At 42.5% G+C, this 20,795-nt stretch overlaps 1 protein-coding gene across 1 annotated transcript; it reads left to right on the top strand.

The window, feature by feature from the left end:
• The first annotated feature begins 53 nt into the window (after positions 1–53).
• Positions 54–19,657, top strand: kdm4aa (lysine (K)-specific demethylase 4A, genome duplicate a). The gene is made up of 22 exons (XM_028403557.1): positions 54–173; positions 1,127–1,288; positions 2,106–2,281; positions 2,395–2,509; positions 2,584–2,777; positions 3,548–3,597; positions 3,703–3,806; positions 4,007–4,144; positions 5,289–5,521; positions 6,612–6,775; positions 6,876–7,276; positions 7,366–7,465; positions 7,553–7,737; positions 8,797–9,001; positions 9,189–9,265; positions 10,883–10,938; positions 11,337–11,445; positions 12,643–12,831; positions 12,922–13,092; positions 15,615–15,734; positions 16,213–16,305; positions 16,427–19,657. Exons 2-22 carry the CDS (start codon positions 1,151–1,153, stop codon positions 16,565–16,567), a joined length of 3,159 nt encoding a protein of 1,052 aa, XP_028259358.1. The 5' UTR covers positions 54–173; positions 1,127–1,150; the 3' UTR covers positions 16,568–19,657.
• The last annotated feature ends 1,138 nt before the right edge of the window (positions 19,658–20,795 follow it).

The following is a 20,795-nucleotide window of genomic DNA, read 5'->3' as shown; positions in this document are numbered from 1 at the left end:
GCTAAAGCACCGCGGAAGCCCCGCCCCCTGAACCCTATGTAAACAAACACACACTGGGCATGCGTCATTGGAATAATGGAGGACTGTCTTTTCTACCCGGACTGATGATGTCTGTATTTCTACTCTTTTATCGGTGATCGGAGAAAAAACAACACCTCTACATTGCAGCATATGTAAGTTAAAGTCTGTCACTTTGGAAATAGTTCGTTTTTAAGGACGCGGCAACAACTCCTAAGTTTGTGCAGCAGAAACTGGTGGTCAGCAACAAGCCATGTTTGCTAGTTGGTTAGCTGAGAGCGGAGGCAGCTGTCAGATCTCTGGATGTCCGCCGTACACTTAGCGGTTGCTACTGCAGTTAGTGTTAAGGTTTGCCAGCGCGACTTGCATTATGTGTGCATGTTGATTACTTGCGGTTTACTCCTAAATATAGTAGTACTTTTGTTTTTTGTCGGCTACACTTTTAATTCCCGGAGACGCAGAACAAGCTATCTTGCGGTTAGCATGCTAGCTAACGGACTAGCTAAATATTTTTCCGAGGAGCAGCGCTGTTAGTGGGCCACTGTGTGTGACCGACGAGGTATCCAGCCAATCACAGGCGGACATTTAGAATACCTTAGGATTGTGTCCAATCACAGGGGCTCCCCCGTGTTCAGGGTTTAGTGAAGTCCGTAAAGCCCAGAGTAATGTTTTGCTTGTTAGCTAAAAGTTAAATATCGTACTAGTTGGAGACGTTGAACGGAAAGATCTGTAAAATGCATATGACCTCTCTCACTAGCTAATGGTGGGTTAGGTGTTTTTGTCGTACGCTGTGTATGACAGTGTTGCTTAATGGTTTCCGATTCAATAGTTGAGGGGAACTTTTGTGCGGTGGATGCACCGTTATTTAGCCATTTTAGCACCTCGCAACCGTGATCGATTACATTGTTGCTTTGTTTATACAATTATTATATTTATAATATAATTATATATATATTTATAATTATAAATATATTGCATATGCTGTATATTGTCCATCTGGATATGTAGAAATAATATTGCACATTAAATCAGTGTATGTGAGAGTTCAGGGTGGTTACAGCTTTTGGAAAGAAGCTGTTTTTGTATCTTATGCCATGTTTTCCACCAGAGTAAAAAAAAAAACAGTTCCAAGATGACCACAGACACGCCGGCCCAAATTGTGGGCTCCAAGATAATGACGTTCACCCCCTCCAAAGAAGAATTCAAGGACTTTGGCCGGTACATTGCCTACATGGAGTCACAAGGAGCACACAGAGCTGGAATGGCCAAAGTAAGTTCATCTGCTCCTGTGTTGTGTCAGGCTATCATGCACACTCTTCAAACGTGTGTGTGTACTGTTGTTTATACTAGAGTTGTCTTTACACACACATAAGGCCTAACAGGTCATTTTAAGTAAGTCTGGTGTATGTGTTGCACCCGGTGATTTACTATTCACTTGCAAACATGAATTAAAGCACCTACACAGAGAAGAGTAATCTGAGAATAATCAGATTGTAGATACAGATGTGCAGACTTTCTGTCTGTCACTGGTTCTGTACTTGCATCACATGTTTCTGTGTATTTTTGTTAAATCAAGACTACTGGATAAACACACATTTTCAACAAAAGACAAAGCATATAGGCTGCATAGTTCTTTGGGGATGCCACTTGAGATTGCTTCACTTGTGGAAAAAAATAGGCACAGAAGAAAGTTGGGCTCAACTTTTATTGGCTAATCTTATCTTATCATTACTCAGCTATTTTTACAGATGTTTGTAGTCCTAATTTGGTTAGAATTTAACGGTTTACATTCAAGTTGCATACCCTGCAAATCCTGAAGAGACTTAAGTGGTTAAAATTATTAGGTCTGACGACAAATCTGGATCTAATTTGTGCGTCCACACATTGCCTGAAAAAATCTGATTTGAGTCACTGGTAGTCTAAATGTATCCTTAGATTCCAGGGTCAATCTAAATAAGGATGCAAACCCACATTTTTGCTTGAGTTAGGGTTCACTCAGCTCATGATTGTATTTGGAATTCTGAACTGTTTAATAATAAAATCATTATTAGATTTTTCCTTTCATCTGTCTTCTTCGTCTCTTGCAGGTCATTCCACCCAAAGGCTGGAAACCCAGAAAGACATACAGTGACATCGACGACCTGGTGATTCCTGCTCCCATTCAGCAGGTGGTGACCGGCCAGTCGGGACTGTTCACACAGTACAACATCCAGAAGAAGCCAATGACTGTCCACGAGTTCCGCAAGACCTCTAACGTGGACAAGTCAGTTAAGATAGTGAAACAAATCTACTGTATTCAATTTCTGTCCTATGCTGAAAATCTCTCTTTAGACTTGAAAGTGTCTCAGCTGAATATCTCTTAACTGTTCATATTAGGTTCTGCAGTCCACAACATGCAGATTTTGAGGAGCTGGAGAGGAAGTTTTGGAAGAACCTGACCTTTAACCCTCCACTTTATGGGGCTGATGTCAGTGGAACGCTCTATGATCCCGTGAGTGCTGTTGGACTGGAAACAAAGAAGAAATCTTTTTAGTTTTGTGAACTCAACTATCTCTCCCTCTTTAGGATGTGAATGAATGGAACATTGGCCATCTGAACACCATCCTGGACACTGTGGAGAATGAGAGTGGCATCAAAATCAAAGGAGTCAACACACCGTACCTCTACTTTGGGATGTGGAAGAGTGCATTTGCATGGCACACAGAGGACATGGATCTCTACAGCATCAACTACCTGCACTTTGGAGAGCCAAAGTCCTGGTAAAGTTACTCACTAAGACTCACAGTCCATCACATTACACAGGGGGTCAATAAACTACCATAACAAAGAAAAAGAATACGTTTAAAAAAATCCTGGCAGAGCTACAAGTTGGTACACTTGGTCTCTGGTGAGGCATGGTGCAGTGCAGAATGTCTAATTAAAGCTGTGAGTCCACACAAAAGAGAGAAACGGGCTCTTAGTGAATTTGAAAAAAACAGGTTTGACCTGAAATAGTTGACAAAAATAGGTGGTCTGCTGCCAGGCGCTCTGTTACAGAGCGAGAGCCAGGAAACTGTCAAAACATGGATGAGCGCATTAGACTCATCGGAGAGGTTTCTCTGTCGACTGTGTCATATATTCCACTGGACTGTGACCTACTACAGCCAGGAAACCTGTCAGTGCACCTCAGCATCAAGTGAAGACTGTGCTAGACCTGCAGATTTCATATGTCCCATTTGTTTCATGCTTCATGCTCCTTTTAAATCGCAGGTATATAAATAAAATTCATACTTTTTTTGACATATTAAAAATGTTATCTGAATAATAAAAAGGTATTTGTAAAAAGTTAAATCTCTATACCATGTGCAGCTCTAAATATATTTCCACTAATATAAAAGAAATTGTGATGCAGTAACTATATTTTTCCCTGGTTTTATTGAATACTTATTCTCCAACACATCAGTTTCTGTATAAACAAGCTATAATCCAGTCAGATTGGAAGCTTTATTCTGCTGCCAGTATAACAGTTATCACCTTGTGTGTTTCTCAGGTATGTTGTCCCACCAGAGCATGGAAAAAGACTGGAAAGACTCGCCAAGGGTAAGTGAGAGGACCTTGGATAATATTTCTCTACATACAGTTTAATAAGGGACTGAGCACATGAACACCTGCACTAATGATGCTGATGGTTTGCTGTATTTCCAGGTTTCTTTCCAGGGAATGCTCAGAGCTGTGAAGCCTTCCTCCGCCACAAGATGACTTTAATATCACCATCAATCCTGAAGAAATACGGCATACCCTTTGATAAGGTCAGCCTTTTATTGTGTGTGTTGACTTAGAGAAGAAAAATAACAACATCATGTATCTGACTTACAATCAATAAAAAAGCCCAGGCTGTGGTGACACATAAGATATTTTCTTTTAAGGAATATTTAAAGACATATACTCTATATATTTTGTGTTCCCTTCATATTTGACAGCATTCAAACATTATTTTTATATATATCAGGTCACTCAGGAGTCTGGACAGTTCATTGTGACGTTTCCATTCGGTTACCATGCTGGGTTCAACCATGGATTCAACTGTGCTGAGTCTACTAACTTTGCCACCCAGCGATGGATTGATTACGGCAAACAGGCAACACTGGTAAGAAAAACGTGATTTAAACACATGTGTAGATGCAGAATTAGACAATTATTTGATAGCATGCCCAGTTAGCAACTACTAATCTACAGAATATATAACTAAATTCTTAAGAGAATGCAGGGTGCTGTTAATGCAACTGTCTTCCAAGAATATTTTTGCTCCTCTGAATTAGGGATGCACTGAATTTTTCGGCCACCGAAAAGGCCCAAAAGTGCTTTTTCGGTTTTCGGCCGAAACACTTTTTTCACCGAAACAACTCGGCCGAAACAGGATGTTGTGATGACGCGACCAGCGCGGGGTTGTCTGGACACTCCAGCATGTCTGCGGTGTCTTTTCTTGCTCCATTTGAGCAGCTAACTAAAGAGATCCGCTCCTCTGATGCATCTGCAGCTGACGTTATTCTTTTAAACGCAGCACTAAAGCGTCTTCTAAGTAAAGAGGTTGAGACAGACCGCGGAGTGGTAACATTGAAAAGTACACTCGTAGTCTGCCAGCATGTGTTTCACTGAGATCGCGACGGTATTGATTCGCGTTATAAAGATCATACTTGAATGTGGGAAGCATCACACACCAGAAATGATCCAGTTCCCGTGGATGCGTAGAACCCGCTTAGAGACAGAGAAGCACACAGCGCACCCTCCCTGTCTGATGTGTTCAGTCAGATCCTGCAGTATAGCGCCTCAAAAATCATAGACAGGCTATTGATACTGATTTACTATATATGTGACATCAGATGTATTTTTTCTGCTGGACATTTTTTTTAATTTGGCAAAAATGTTTATTTATGCACAGGCTCTATTTAAATAAGGTGTACACATAATGTACACATGAGTGGGGTCAAGCTAAGTTATTGTATATAACTATATTTTGCATTGTTTGCTAAATAAATATTTTCAACTGCTTTATTCTTTGAAACATTAATATTAAGTTCTGCATTTGCAATGCCTTGATTTTTAGTGAGGTTAGTACACAGTCAGAGCCATAAATGCAATGGTACTAATAATTGGCATAATATGTTTTTTTTCAGTGTTTCAATTTTCGGCCTTGGATTCCTCATTTTCGGTTTTCGGTTTTCAGTTTTCGGTTTCGGTGCATCCCTGCTCTGAATAATGAACTAAAACGCTTATCTGTTTGTTCCACTCAGTGTTCATGCCGTCAGGACATGGTGAAGATCTCCATGGATGTGTTTGTACGCAAGTTTCAGCCTGACCGTTACAAGCTGTGGAAGGCAGGCAAAGACAACGCTCCCATCGACCACTCCAAACCCACACTGGAAGCTGCAGAGTTTCTGGAAAAAGACAAGATACAGCCTTCAAAAGAGAGCCCCAGTGAAGCTGCACCTGAGGAGCCCACCCCTCCTGAACAGGAGAACATAAGGTCTGGAGTTATTTTTTTTGTTTTACTACATAATTGTCTCTACAATGTTTGCAGGTTATTCTATGTATGTTCAGCGTTGGCCACATTTATGATAAATAGCTTATATTTTAATGCTGCTTAAAAAGGAACTGCAGGGAGGGTGTGACCTCACCCTCTGAATCCCAAGCCGTTTCTCTGTGTTTTTCACTCCTGGTTTTAGAGGGAACTCAAACATGTGTGTGTGCAGCATTATACAGTTATAAAGACGAATTGTACAGTCTCTAAACCAAGTTATACTAATGAGTGCAATTGTTGGAATATTTAATTGAGATATGCAGATTTATTGTGTTGTGATGAACTATTTTTAGATGAGATTTGGTTATGTGCATACATCACCTATGATGCATTCAAGGACAATCAAACCTAATGCATCACAAGTTATGATGCAAATAATTCTTTCTGTTGTTACAGTTTTTGCCGAGATGATTGGTGTAATTTTAAAAAAAAAAAAAAAGTGTCATTTTAAACCTTTAAAGCTTTTTTAGTGTTCAGGGGTCTGCAGCACAGACATTTTTATGGGTGTAATGATAAACCCATCACTTAGTCCAGTGTCCGGTAGGGGTTAATGTTACATCAGTGACACTAAACATTGCATAGCTATATTAAAAAAATAGTAAATTCAAATGCTTCTCAAGCAGTAAGTCCTCACATAAAGCCCACCTCACTTCATATAAACCGTTGCTATTGGTACAAGAAGGCTTGTACTGGCTGTGATGGTGAGGGTCTCCACACCCATTTCACAGAGAGTAACTATTAATTTCATTTAAATAAACACACATATCACAGATTGTTGCATACTGCATGTTGGATTGCACATGAAAGATCCCGTACTTTGTCTCACCATATTTATTCAAATAGTTTAATACATGAATGCACACTTTCCTGTTTCCTGTTCTGTGGTGTGTTAAGCTATTATCATTGTAATACAAGCCCAGGTCTGTGGTGCTTTGTTTATAAGCTCAGCAGCAGCTCTTTGTGAGTTATCTTCAAATTCAAAATATGTGTCTATATATCTATAGGAAACAGCATTTTCCTGTCTCTCATTTATCAGTTCAAAGCCTCCAACTGGGACAAAGCGTCAGCTTGAAGCTGTTGAAGCCTCTGAAGATGTAAAACCAGAGCCGGCGGTGAATGAGACTGAGGAGGTGGAGCCAAAGAAGCCCAAACTGTCACGCAAGGAGCCTCCAACTAAAGCCACTGGCAAGCCAGAGAAAGGTACCATGCAGACCATGAGGAAATGTGACAATGTAACTCTACATCTGCAACATACGGGGGCATCTCATGAAATTAGAATATTGTTGTATGCCTCTTTCAGATTCTGTGAAAGTCAAACCAGAGCCTAAGAAGGACATAAAGCCACAGACTAAAACTCAATCCAAAGCCAGCAGCAGGAAACCTTCTAACAGAAGAAGTCCTCACAAAAAAGAGAAGAATGGCATGCCGGCTGCAGACGTCTGTCCTCCCGAGACTGCTGAGAGTCAGGCGGTGGCTCGGAGTGCTGTAGAGGCGGGGGGCAGTGAGGAGCCCCTGCTGGACAGCAGCTACAGCCCAGCACAGAAACGCTTTCAGAGGACGCTGAGCCCTGCCGACGTCCTGCACGTCCACAGCTACGCCAAAGGAGACTATGGAGAGGGAGACGTCCAGCCCAAGGAGGAGAAGAAGAGTGAGGCCAGTGACAATGAAATGGAGAAAGACAACAGACATGTTTGCAAAGCTGTGAGTGCACACACTTGTAAATGGACCCCAACTGTCGTTTAGCTGCTTGCTGTATTCAGCATCCTTGTGCTATATGTGCTGTTCTCCAGCAGGTGGCAGAAGTGATGCCTGGAGATGGAGAGCTGGAAATCGATTTAGGGCAGCTGCCAGGCCACCATCCGCTCATCAAGGACGGCATGAGTGACGAAGGTCTGCTTGAAAAGAAACACTAACTTCTAATATTTTCCCTTTGCTTGTTGTAAACTCTGAACTGTTTGTGTGTTATTTGTGCCTCAGAGGCTCCAGAAGAGGCCCCGCCTGTAGAGGAGGGTGGTCTAGAAGGGGAGAACTGGGCGAAGCCTCTGGCCCCCCTGTGGCAGAGCAGACCTCCCAGCTTGAAGAAAGAGAGGGAGTACAACCAGCGCATGGGCTCTAAGCCTCCATACTGCTCCATCTGCTCGCTCTTCTACACATACTATCAGGTAATCTGCAGTGCAGCAGATCCCACTCACCAGGCACTGATCATTAATAAACTGTCCTGGGCGGTATATAAAAGTAAACGCATTTTAATTTGAAGGGTTGGAGGGTTGGAAATGTTTGTTTTTCAACCACTTTTAGCGTTCCCATCAAGCCAGCTGTGCTTTAGTGCTGAGGTTCCTGTAAATACAGCATTCTTTCACTAATCTAATATTAATATTAGATTCTGTTCTGACATTCGGCTTTGCCCCCTTTTCTAAAGCAGTGACAAGCCTAATTGTTATGGTTTTAATCCTTACCAGCAACTCTGCTGCACATGGCACAGCCTTACATTTATTCATATTTTTTTAAAGAACCAAGAGTTGTCAGTCCATGAACTAATTTGCAGTTTTACTATGGGTTTTGCATCTCTATATATACCTTTGTTTAACAGCACAATTATAGCTACAAAGAGAGACACTACAAACGCCTTTGGCAGTACAACAACACAAAAATCTAAAAATCTACATCAATATTTCACACAACACCATCTGTAGAAAGCCTGCAGACTTGCTTAATCGCATGTTGAAACTGAGTCAGTCATGACCTACTTGTTGCACTGAGAAGTGCAGAATTTTTTTTTTGCTTACAAAACCTTCTCTAACAGAGACATAAGAGATTATTATTATGATTTTCCATTAAGCTGTGGTGTCCCTGGTGCATTTAAGGACTTTTAGAAAATGTATTTACAGTTTACAGTGTAATTTAGTCAATTCACAACACAACACAAACACGCTCACGCATTTCTAACCTGCATGTTTGTTTTGGAGTTTCAAACATTTTTTAACACTTTTTAATTTTGTGCATGCTATTTATTTCAGATGTGTAATAATTTGTATCACTGAGACTGACTCCATATTTATGAAATGATTTATTTTTCATACATTCTGCATGAGAGAACATCTCATCTCATCTTGTATACTTAAAGATTTGAGTACAACACAAGTAGAGAAGTTGTTTAATGCAACCAGTTTTAGTTTTAACCAGAGCCCGTGTTTGTTTCTGTGTGCTGTGCCTGCTGTCAGACTGAATGTGCCAACAGCGTTGACAGTCCCGTCATGGTGGCCGGCGGGCGGATGCGGACCAAACCTCTCATCCCAGAGATGTGTTTTACCACCACTACAGAGGAGGACTCTGAGTGTGAAGAGCAGCCTGTCACACCACATCTAGAAGAAGATGGAACCAGCCTCCTCATCAGCTGCTCTCAGTGCAGCGTCCGGGTTCACACATGTTAGTACACACACACACACACACACACAAACACAGCTGAATACTAAATCCTGTGTTTGACATCATCCAAGTTGTTTTAACACAAACTCACATGGCCACTTATAACTGCACGGGCCAAAGAGCCTCTGTGAGCAGCAGCTTCAGGCTCCACACCACTGTGTCACACTGTGTCTTTTGTGTTCTCCAGCTTGTTATGGTGTGGATCCAGCCAGTGTGGGAAATGAGTGGAAGTGTGCATGCTGTAAGGCCAACGCAATGACAGAGGTCAGTGAACACTTGTCTATGCATTGCTCATGAACTGGATCTGTACTGCTATACTGTTAAAGGTCTATACTAGGGTTGGGCAGTATTAAGGTATACCAGTGGGGCGACGGTATCATTTTTAATACCAATGTCAATGTCAATAAAAAACTCTACTCCAAGCCTCTTTTCGGGGGGGGGGGGGGCACGGCATGGTATTTACCAAGCGGCAACCTTCGGGGCTCAAACTTGAAGCCCATGCGGACATGTCAAAACTTGTAATTCACACTGCAACCGCTGGGGGTTGGCTCCAAAAGCGAGTCATTTCCCATAGACTCTCATGTTAAAATGGCCGACTTCACAGCAGAAATTAACATGTTTACAGCCTGGTACAAAAAACCACTCTGGTCTCAGATGGTAGGTTCTCTTCTAGTGTCAATTGTAGGGGGGGTGAATTTTTTTACAACTCACTTGTTTCAATTGTATTCAGACTTAAAATTACGCATAATTATGAGCGTTGCCGCTTGAGTCACAGACAGTTGACGTATCACAGCGTGAGTTTCCTGCTTCCATGATCGCCCGCCCCCTAAACCCCGCTCGTGCTCCCCCTCTTTGTTCATATTTGGAGTTTTGGCGGACGTGGCACTGCCAACATGGCGGCGGTCATCAACGTCCCGGAGCCTCCCACCGAGCCTCAGAACGGCTCTTCAGAAACAAACGGGTGACGTCACGGAAGCTCTGTCCATAGTTTTTACTGTCAGTGGTATTTACGTATACCGGGGTAAAATGTGGAGGGCGCTTGACGGTATCAAAATTTGGATACCGCCCAACCCTAGTCTATACACACTCTTATGCCTTAATCCAATATTCATATATATCACATTATTAAAATTCAATTAATGACACAAATATTATGCAGTTTCTTTACAGCAATGCTGTCATAGTTTTTCCAGTTTTAGAGCCTAGAGATTGAAAAAGAGGACTGATCCATGTTGTTGATCCATCCTATTTTGTGTTTGCAACATATGCTACATCATGCATTAGTAGCACAGCAGGTGCTAGTAGACTGTGTCTAGGTATTTCATGCTTGCTGTGTCAACAAGTTTGTTGGTTATTTACAATATCTGCAATGGAAATGATACACTGGTTGCAACGTATCTTGCAATAGATAATTTTTCAAATTATTTTAATTTTTCATGGAGTGATGAGTTGTTTCAACTTATTCTGAAGGTAGTAAGAATCAGGAGGTACTTCAAACACATAATCAAGACAGAACACAATAAATAAACTCATGGTGCAAAGGAGCAAAGCTGAGGTTTTACTAAGCTCTTAAACCATTTATAACAATTGTAATTGTGTATGAGGAGAGCTTGGATTCAGAAAAAGGGAATGAATGAGTGAAGATGGGAGGGAGCACTTTTTCTGTGTGTAGGCTGATACAATAGCAGGCTTTGTCATAGAGAACATTTTTTTGCTGCATTTGTTCAATGCACTTTCTTTGTCTAAGTGTAGATACTGTGTATGTGACATTCTTGGACTGTAGATATTTGAAGGAACCAAAATATTAGATGATGTTATATTTATTTTATTATGCACCTTACCAGACAGCTGGATAATTCTATGTTCTTTGTTTGTTTCTAGAATTGCTGTTTGTGTTCATTGAGGGGAGGCGCCCTGCAGAAAGCCAACAACAACAAGTAAGTTGTTCCATCCTCAAGAATGTGTGAGAGGAAATGGGGAAGCATGGGTTATTTTAGCACACCATGATGAAAAAAATCTTCATTTATGCTGCAGTTAGTTTGATTTATTTTTGTTATTGTCTCCTTTCAGGAACCATGTAACACAATTTTTAGACTTTCCTACAGACTGAATGCACCATGTTTGGAAAAATAGCCAAATCAAAGCTGTGTGTTTACATTATAACAAGATTTTCTTCAGTGCAACTAGGAAGCCATCAGTCACACACATGTGACCAGCAGTCACGACAAAAATCCTGCATGTTGTTGTGCATTTTGAAAAAATGGTTTGTAGAGTCTATAAAAAGGCAGTGCTTTGCACCTGTTAGCATTTACAAACAGTGCTGTGTGTGTTGCAGGTGGGTACATGTGCTGTGTGCAGTGGCTGTGCAGGAGGCTCGCTTTGTCAACGTCACTGAAAGAAGTCCTGTGGATTTAAGTGGAATTCCTCTGCAGCGATTTAAACTGGTGGGTTCTCTTGTTAATATTGAATAATAGCTAAATGCCAATATAATCAGCATGAAGCACCAGGAGTTGGTGCTGGGATGGTGAACCACCTCTGCTTGGCTATGTCTGACTTTGTACTATCATGTAAATTGATACCTGTGTCTAGTCTTACGATGCACATCAGTGTGAATACTTGCCAAGCAACTCACTTCTATTCAAAGTGCACATCAAATTCTCCCTTCCGATATGGACAGCATGGATAATGAAGAAATAAAGAAATAAGGATAGATTTTCTTGACATTCAGAGCATAAAACTCTCTAAGCAGAGGATGTCTCCCAAAGTTTTCTGAAACCTGAGCACCTGTGGTGTGGCCACAATGCTTTGTTATTGTCAGGCGCCTGCTGCAGTGGAGGGGAGAGCTACTTCATTATCTCAAATGTTTTTTTCCTGCCAAAGACAAACCTAAAGCCAAAGTCAGATGTGAATAAAGATTCTCAGCCATCCAGGCCATTTTCATTCAAGAGCTTGAAGCGAGGCTCCTCAAGCTCCATCCGTTCTGTTTGGTGAGGAAACAGGTTTATATGCGGTTGAGGACCTTAGTGGGTGGATCTGTGTGAAAATCGCATGACTAAAGCACTAAATGTCCCAATAGTTACATGTGTTGGTTATTTTGATTTTCTGTTGAAGCTCATGTGTGTTTAATGACTGACTAATGGCTAAGGCTGCAGGGGTTAAGAAAAGGTTTTTCAAGATTAGTGGTTTTTTAGTGGTTTTGACAAACACCCAGTTGGGATAGCCACATGTTTGCAGACCTTAGCTGATGTGCTGATGTTCCTTCTTCCTCCTCTCTGAGCTGATGGGTACAGTTGGTGCTCTGTGATGTTGTATGTCTGATGGCTCCCAGCTTGTGTTCCAGTGCATGGTGGGAATCAAACAGTAAGTACTGGTCTCTGTGTCAGTTTCCTGTACACCTTGAAGTTGGTGTCTTCCTGAGTGAACTTGATGTTTCTGTTTACTACACTGATGTGTTCCATGAACCGTCCCACTTTATGGGTCTTGATTTTAACCCAGATTTTGATCCACGTATCTGAACCAGTTCTGATTCATGTGTAACATTAGCTAATCCTTAGTTTTTTGCTGAGGAGCAGTCTCAGATGAACATTGTGCGAAAACTAATTCATTTTTCAATCCCCTGCTCCTTTGTTTTTCTCTCTCAGAAGTGTTACTACTGTAAGAAGAGGATGAAGAAGACATCTGGCTGCTGCGTTCAGTGCTCCCACGGCCGCTGTCCCACTGCCTACCACCCCACCTGTGCACAGGCGGCTGGAGTACTGATGCAGCCAGATGAATGGCCCTTTGTGGTCCACGTTACCTGCTGTCGACACAAAGGCCCAACTCAGATCGAGGTAATGTGCTGCTGGAGATCTGGTAACCTTTTCTTTAGTCATGAAGCTATTGTCCAGTGACCATGATCTGTTAAAATGTTCCTTTAACAGCGCAATAAAGCCGCCATGCACGAGCTGACTGTAGGGCAGAAGGTCATATGCAAGCACAAGAATGGCCGCTACTATCAGTGCGACGTGGTCCAGCTTTCCAAAGAGACGTTCTATGAAGTCAACTTTGATGATGGTTCCTTCAGCGACAATCTCTTTCCTGAAGATATTGTCGTAAGTTGTCACAATGCCACGGACATCCTGCATCACTGCTTGATTCATAAGTACACACTGTACTCTGTGATAGGAGACAAAAAGCTAATAAATAAACAACCATTGTGAAGAGGCCTTATCTGTCCATCTGCACACAACCACAAAACAGTGGAGTGATGGCTGCACTCATGTTGCTATAACCACAAGTATGGGGCTTAATCAGGGATTACTGTGCAAATTCATTCCATGAATGACAAAACAGTATGTATGTTGTAATAATTCATTCTTATGCACCCAGTCTACACTACAATCTAATCTACATTTTACTTTAAGTACCATCCCCACATATAAACACAAGGTGTATGTAACCCATGCGATTAACACTGTAGCTTGTAAGTGAGCTCTGCAACAGTCATGTTATTTTAAAAGTAGGCTTTTAATCCTTGGAATTTCCAGGAAGTATTGATCACCACTGGTTGGCTTGTGGGACTCCTGAAGCAGCTGATGGGTATCGGCAGGCCAAGCGTGCTGCAGCAAGGGCAGTTGTAGAGGCAAAAACTCGGGCCTGGGAGGAGTTCGGGGAGGCCATGGAGGAGGACTATCGGTCAGCCTCAAAGAGATTCTGGCAAACCGTCCGGCGCCTCAGGAGGGGGAAGCAGTACTCTGCCAACACTGTATTCAGTGGAGGTGGGGAGCTGTTGACCTCGACTGAGGGGGTGGTTGGACGGTGGAAAGAGTACTTTGAGGGCCTCCTCAATCCCACCAACACGCCTTCCATTATGGAAGCGGAGGCTGATGACTCAGTGGTGGACTCGTTCATCACCTGTGCTGAAGTTGCCGAGGTAGTCAAAAAGCTCCCCGGCGGCAAGGCACCGGGGGTGGATGAGATTCGCCCTGGGTACCTTAAGTCTCTGGATGTTGTGGGGCTGTCTTGGTTGACACGCCTCTGCAACATCGCGTGGCAATCGGGGGCAGTGCCGCTGGACTGGCAGACCGGGGTGGTGGTCCCTCTTTTTAAAAAGGGGGACCGGAGGGTGTGCTCCAACTACAGGGGGATCACACTCCTCAGCCTCCCTGGGAAAGTCTACGCCAGGGTACTGGAGAGGAGAATTAGGCCTATAGTCGAACCTCGGATTAAGGAGGAGCAATGTGGTTTTCGTCCTGGCCGCGGAACACTGGACCAGCTCTATACCCTCTGCAGGGTGCTGGAGGGTTCATGGGAGTTCGCCCAACCAGTCCACATGTGTTTTGTGGACTTGGAGAAGGCGTTCGACCATGTCCCTCGCGGCATCTTGTGGGAGGTGCTCTGGGAGTATGGGGTCCGTGGCCCTCTGTTGAGGGCCGTTAGGTCCCTGTATGGCCGGAGCAGGAGTTTGGTTCGTATTGCCGGCAGTAAGTCAGACCTGTTCCCAGTGCATGTTGGACTCCGGCAGGGCTGCCCTTTGTCACCGGTTCTGCTCATAATTTTTATGGACAGAATTTCTAGGCGCAGCGAGGGACCGGAGGGGATCTGGTTCGGGAACCATAGGATTGCATCTCTGCTTTTTGCAGATGATGTTGTCCTGTTGGCTTCATCGAGCCGGGACCTCCAGTGTGCACTGGGACGGTTTGCAGCCGAGTGTGAAGCGGCTGGGATGAGAATCAGCACCTCCAAGTCTGAGGCCATGGTTCTCGACCGGAAAAAGGTAGTCTGTCCTCTCTGGGTCGGAGGAGAGTTCCTGCCCCAAGTGGAGGAGTTTGTGTATCTCGGGGTCTCGTTCACGAGTGAGGGGAAAATGGAGCGGGAGATTGACAGACGGATCGGTGCAGCTTCCGCAGTAATGCGGTCGCTGTACCGGTCTGTTGTGGTGAAGAAGGAGCTGAGCCGGAAGGCGAAGCTCTCGATTTACCGGTCAATCTACGTTCCTACCCTCACCTATGGTCATGAGCTTTGGGTAGTGACCGAAAGAATGAGATCGCGAATACAGGCGGCCGAAATGAGTTTCCTTCGAAGGGTGGCTGGGCGCTCCCTTAGAGATAGGGTGAGAAGCTCAGTCACCCGAGAGGAGCTCGGAGTAGAGCCGCTGCTCCTCCACATCGAGAGGAGCCAGCTGAGGTGGCTCGGGCATCTGGTTCGGATGCCTCCTGGACGCCTCCCTGGGGAGGTGTTCCGGGCATGTCCCACTGGGAGGAGGCCCCGGGGAAGACCCAGGACGCGGTGGAGAGACTATGTCTCTCGGCTGGCCTGGGAACGCCTCGGGATTCCCCCAGAGGAGCTGGAGGAAGTGTCTGGTGAGAGGGAAGTTTGGGTGTCCCTGCTTAGACTGCTGCCCCCGCGACCCGGCCCCGGATAAGCGGTAGAAGATGGATGGATGGATGGATGGTATTGATCACTAATATTATACAGGATTGCTGTCAATGAATACATGAGAAGATGAGAATGATATAGTGCCCAAAAAGAAGCTTTTGAATAAGATGTTATTGGTAGTATAGTGTTTAAATACTTTGAGTATTCTTCATGAATATGCCTTCGTTCAATCTGCTTTGTGCGTTTTGTCTTTTAGAACCGAGACTGCGCTCAGCTTGGACCCCCACCCCAGGGTGAAGTGGTCCAGGTGAGGTGGACAGACGGCCTGGTGTATGGGGCCAAATTTGTGGCAGCTCACGTCATTCAGATGTATCTGGTACGGTTGTTTTTTTCATTATGTTTTAACAAACGTTTAAGATTTTATATTATTATATTTGATTTTATTTCTGTCAGCTCATCTGTATAAAATATTTACACAGGCTTAACACATTCTTAGATAGGAACAGTAAATGCTTTGAATTTGATAAAAGCAACAATGAACTGATTAGAATTTGATTCAGTTCACTGAGATTTGGATCAGAGGTCAAAGGTCAGTGCCTCTGAAGTACATTCCTTGCTTGCAAACTAAACATTTCTGGAGCACCTTGATTGGATTTCCTCAAAATATGGTCAGAGGTCACTTTGACCTTACATCTGTTCCATTCTTGTCAACATGATCAATAATCTCAGCAACTTTTTATTGCAGCAGGTGATAATAAATGAAGAAACGACATGATTTCAAACCAGTGTACACTCTAAGTACAACTACTCAGTTTAGCTTTGTTTGTGTTGCTTGCTGCATTTCTGGAGTGCAGGTGGAATTTGAAGATGGGTCGCAGTTAACAGCCAAGAGAGATGATGTCTACACCCTGGATGAAGAGCTTCCAAAGAGAGTCAAATCCAGGCTGGTATGTGCTGCACAAACACTGCATTTTAGTATGTCCTGCCTAGTCCTACAATGCAACAGCTGCAGCTTAATGTTTAGTCGAACCAGTGAAAGATGTGGCGGTATTGTGGTTGTCTCTGCAGTCTAAAGCATCAGACATGAGATTTGACGGGATCTTTGAAGAGAAGGAGATCATCAAGGAGTCAAAGAGACAGAGGGTCATCAACTCGCGATACAGGGGGGACTACATCGAGCCTGTGATTTACAGAGCCATCATGGAGTGACCTTCACTCTCTGTCAGCCTACTCTCAAAACCACCAGCACTGACAGACTGAACTCTGCTCACTGTACCTTAACTTAGCAGCTAGCCACAGAGTAACAGTGTAGCTCCAGCCGACTTCCTTCAGGACCTGCTTCGGACTGTTCTCTCTCTCTCTCTTTTTTTTAACTTTTCTCCATTGAAGTTTATATTGCTTGCACCTGAAGGAAGCAATATAAAAATGGCATTCGTTTGATAAAGTAGCATTTGGACTTGTGGAGGAAAAAAAGAAGAGAAGGAAGGTGTTAATCTTTAGTAATGTGACATTAATTGCTCAAAACATTTCAAAGAACTCTGAGTGTAACCATAGTTGTGAAGCGTACTACCATTTTATTTATGTCCTTCTGCCATTAGTGCCTATGATGTGGAGCCCGGCAGGTAGCAAAGGTAACATTTGGATTCATATTTGTATTAACCGCCTCACTGCAAAATAAATCCTGTCACCTCCACGGTTTTAATCGTCAAAATCCCAAAACCTGTCATCAGGTTTAAAATGTGTGCTTTTTAAAATAATATGTGATGTGCAGTTCTGCAGAAGAATACTACCAAATCCATGAAAAAGGCTTTATATCATCTGTCTCATTTCAAAATTTAGTGTATAAGTGTATAAAAAGATTCTGTAAAAACAGAAGATTCTGCACTGCTCAGTGCAACCAGGAAGCCACGAGTGACTGTTGTGAAACCAGCAGTAATGTGACAAAAATTCTGTATTTGCCTGATCTGACTGATTTTGTTGAGGCTATAAAATGCTGTTCTCCCAGGACTTTATATTGCAGTAAAAAAGCGCCCATACTGACAGGAGTTTGAAAAAATGCTTGGGGATCGGAGGTAAAGAACAGATTCCAAAGAAACAATTTCACATAATTTTCCATTTATTTAGACTTTATATTTTGTCACATGGACCTCTGTCTCACTTTTCGGCTCTATGCTAGGCGGCTTGTTTGTTTGGTAAAACATAGTGTCACATTATGCTAGAATATGTGAGCGCTAAATAATAGCAGTTAATCCTCATAAGTTCCAGTTAGTGTTAAGGGGCTGATTGTTGTCACTCCATCCTTTATTTTACAGTAGTGTTCACCATCGAACCTGCACAGTTTTCTGCAGGTTCTCCTTCCTCTCACCCTCTTATGACTTATAAAGCTGTTGTCCTTCATATGTGAAAACATATTTCCCCTGCCCTGTGTGTCTGAAGCCTGTTGGTCAAACTAGCTGTTGTTTTTTTCACCTGTGTTCTACAACAAATGATCTCGTTACTTTCTACTACAGTGGAAAACTGCCTCTACTAATGAGAAGTATTTACTGTGTTCCCCTAACATAAAGCTGATAGTTAAGGTCAAAATTATTGTTTCCCAAAGAGGAATTTATAGAAAATCTTAAGCCAGCATGTACATTTTTGCATTTTTATATCATATTTGCATATCTTAAGAGCCCCTTATAACGTGTATATCTCTTTCCTGATGAGAATCTGTGGCTTGTTGCTCATTGCTAATGATAAGCTAAGAAGAAATAGACTAAGATTATTTGAGACATGTACACTTTATAAAATGTTTTTTTTTCTTTTGGGGAAAACAGACCCCTTTTTTATAAAGCAAGATGATAATTCTGACCTTAACTGACAGTTTAGAAGAGCTCATTTAGATGGCTGAAAGAACTAATATTGCTTTATTAATTGGATAAATCCACTAATTGTTTAGGCTGTAAAAATGTTACCCTGATGCCTGCCAGGCTCCATGTTCTGAGGAGACTTCAGCCATGCTAATTAAATAAAACACTGCTTTATTTAATCATTTGAAACATGCAGTAACTGCACACCGGGGCCACACTGTCACAAAGCAAAGCAGACCTTTATCAGTTGGATATTAGGTCCTAGTGACCTAAGTCTGGAGCTATCGTCTATTAGCATTACACACAGAAAGCTCAATATGTCTATGTCTTGCCTCTTGCTCTTTCTACACACAAAAACAAACCCCAGACTTCTCAGACGCACATCACTCAACGTGTTTGGACTGACAGGCGTATCATCAGTGCACTAAACAGCACCGCTGTTGTCTGATAGCCTTTAAATCTAGCAAATGTTGGAACAGGGGAGATTATTTTAACAGTAAAAACAAACGCAAAAGAACCAAATCGATACTTTTTTACTCCAGATTTTGCAAGTTTTTTCGGATTTTTATCCTTTTTATGTAAGAAATAGAATTTTTTTATAAGTGTTGTTCAAACATTTAAAGCGATTCATCATTTAGAGAATTCTTCCAAGTTGAAGCGAGTGGAACAGATTAAAAGAAGCTCCCTGTGTCTGTGAAAAGCAGTGCCATTTATTCCACTGAAGGCGCCTCCTCCTGCATTCCTTCATTCATAATTTACACTTGTAGAACTGAACAGCTTTTACATGTTGACTTGTTTTTACCAGCCTATTTATTAAGGTGCTTTGAGAAAGTACCCTGTGCAGTAACCCTGCAGAGGTTGAGGTTGATATATGTTCTATTTTTTCTACAGTATATAGATGAATTTTAATGAATCCATTCAGATTTATAATGCGCTTTGTCTACGCCCCCTCCTACTGAAAGTTGTGCTTTGCACTTTTTATTTAAGTCCAGTTCGCAGCAATGTTTGAATAGTTGTGTGCTGCCATTTTTTGGTAAGAATGTTAATTGTACATTTCTAAAAATGTCTTACGGATTGTGCACCCTGCCCCCTTATTGATCACATGTTACCGGGGGGGTACCAGGATGGCCTTCATCGTCTGCCTGTGAACGCTCCTTTTTCTAGTTAGCAGTTGCCAGGTGGTCATCAGTCCAGAGGAGAAGGAATTTATTTTAGCAGCAGAGGTTGGAGGGGATTTTCTATTGTGTTGTTTTGTAAAACATGTTGTGTGTATTTTCACAGAAACCTGTGAAGTGTAAATGTCATGTAGTCTATTTTAAGATGCTGACCCAGGAGAGGAGTTGTGCGTTGGTGTCGTCTCCTCCTGAGGTCAAATTTAAGGAACTTCCAGATTATCATTGATGCATTTTGTAAAATTCATGTATTTGTTTCAGTAAAGAAATTTGCTCTAGTGCTGTTTGTTTGGCCTCCTTTACTCACTCTAGTTACATTTTGGTGTCTTCTTTGTTGTATTAAGCCAAATTTTGTCATTAGAGACAACTTATGAGCTCTGCCCGTTGAACTGCTCATTTATCTAATCAGCTGCATGCATGTTTGCACGTAGACACAGCTGCAGTTGCGGTGAACAGAAGTGTCCTGTTAACTAAGCACTGGTTCTGAGATCTGCAGAAAAGCATGTGAACACACAACAACCTTGAAGCAGACTGCAACAGCAGCAAAGCACACAGTGTCATTCATACCAGTTAAGAGCAGGAAGCTGAGGCTACAATTCACTCTAACATTAGACAATGGAAGATTGGAAAAACACTGCCTGGTCTGATGAGTCTCCATTTCTGCTGCCGCTTTCAGATGGTCGGCTCAGAGATTGGTGTAAATAACATGAAAGCGTGGATCCATCCTCAACACTAGCTCAGCCTGGTTTAAAGGCCACAGCCTGAGTATTGTTGCTGGCCATCCTGTCATAAGCATGTTGTAACATCTGAGAGATATTTCCAGCAGAAAAACACACCATGTGACAAAGCTCAGATCATCTCAAACGTGAGAACAGTCCAACCTCAGAGGACTATGGCAGGGACTGTAGAACATCACAGACAGCAACAAACACACAAGTAGGCATTGAACAAGGACTGATAAAGATGCACAGCTACACTTTACACTTATGCTTCACTTTAGAAACACACTAAACATGTTTTTTACATTATTTATTTATGTTTGCATTTATTTTACACATGAAGGCAACCACTTTGGTTCTTGTTCATGCACGATTCCTCTTTTCCTTTACTTGTGCTGTTCTCAAAATCAAATGTATGTATGAAAAAATTCCAAAAAAATAGTGCATGCAAATAGTGTACTGATGTAGGTCTACATGTAGGCTATATTTAACAGTGTTGTATCAGTGAAAAACATAAATGATGCTATGTATCATAAAAGGTACCCTGGGATAATATAATAACTATCACACAGGCTGACACACCCAGGGTTAAAGGGCTGTTTATAGCAGATTTGCTCACCTGTGACTCATTAGACCGGATCTGGTGTGTGAACTGTTTCTGAGTATCCTGCACGGGGCTGATCTGACTCCTGCAGAC

Source organism: Parambassis ranga, chromosome 4 (assembly GCF_900634625.1).
Source record: "Parambassis ranga chromosome 4, fParRan2.1, whole genome shotgun sequence".
Taxonomy (NCBI): domain Eukaryota; kingdom Metazoa; phylum Chordata; class Actinopteri; family Ambassidae; genus Parambassis; species Parambassis ranga.
The sequence above is the reverse complement of the archived record's forward strand: the minus strand, read 5'-3'. Positions and strand labels throughout refer to the sequence as shown.

What these genes read in the sequence shown, in the direction of transcription:
- kdm4aa (XM_028403557.1), top strand. Translation starts at nt 1,151, where the DNA reads ATGACCACAGACACGCCGGCCCAAATTGTGGGCTCCAAGATAATGACG. An exon ending in GGACGGCATGAGTGACGAAG is followed by an intron (nt 7,466 to 7,552) that starts GTCTGCTTGAAA and finishes TTTGTGCCTCAG; the next exon opens with AGGCTCCAGAAGAGGCCCCG. An exon ending in CAGCGTCCGGGTTCACACAT is followed by an intron (nt 9,002 to 9,188) that starts GTTAGTACACAC and finishes TGTGTTCTCCAG; the next exon opens with CTTGTTATGGTGTGGATCCA.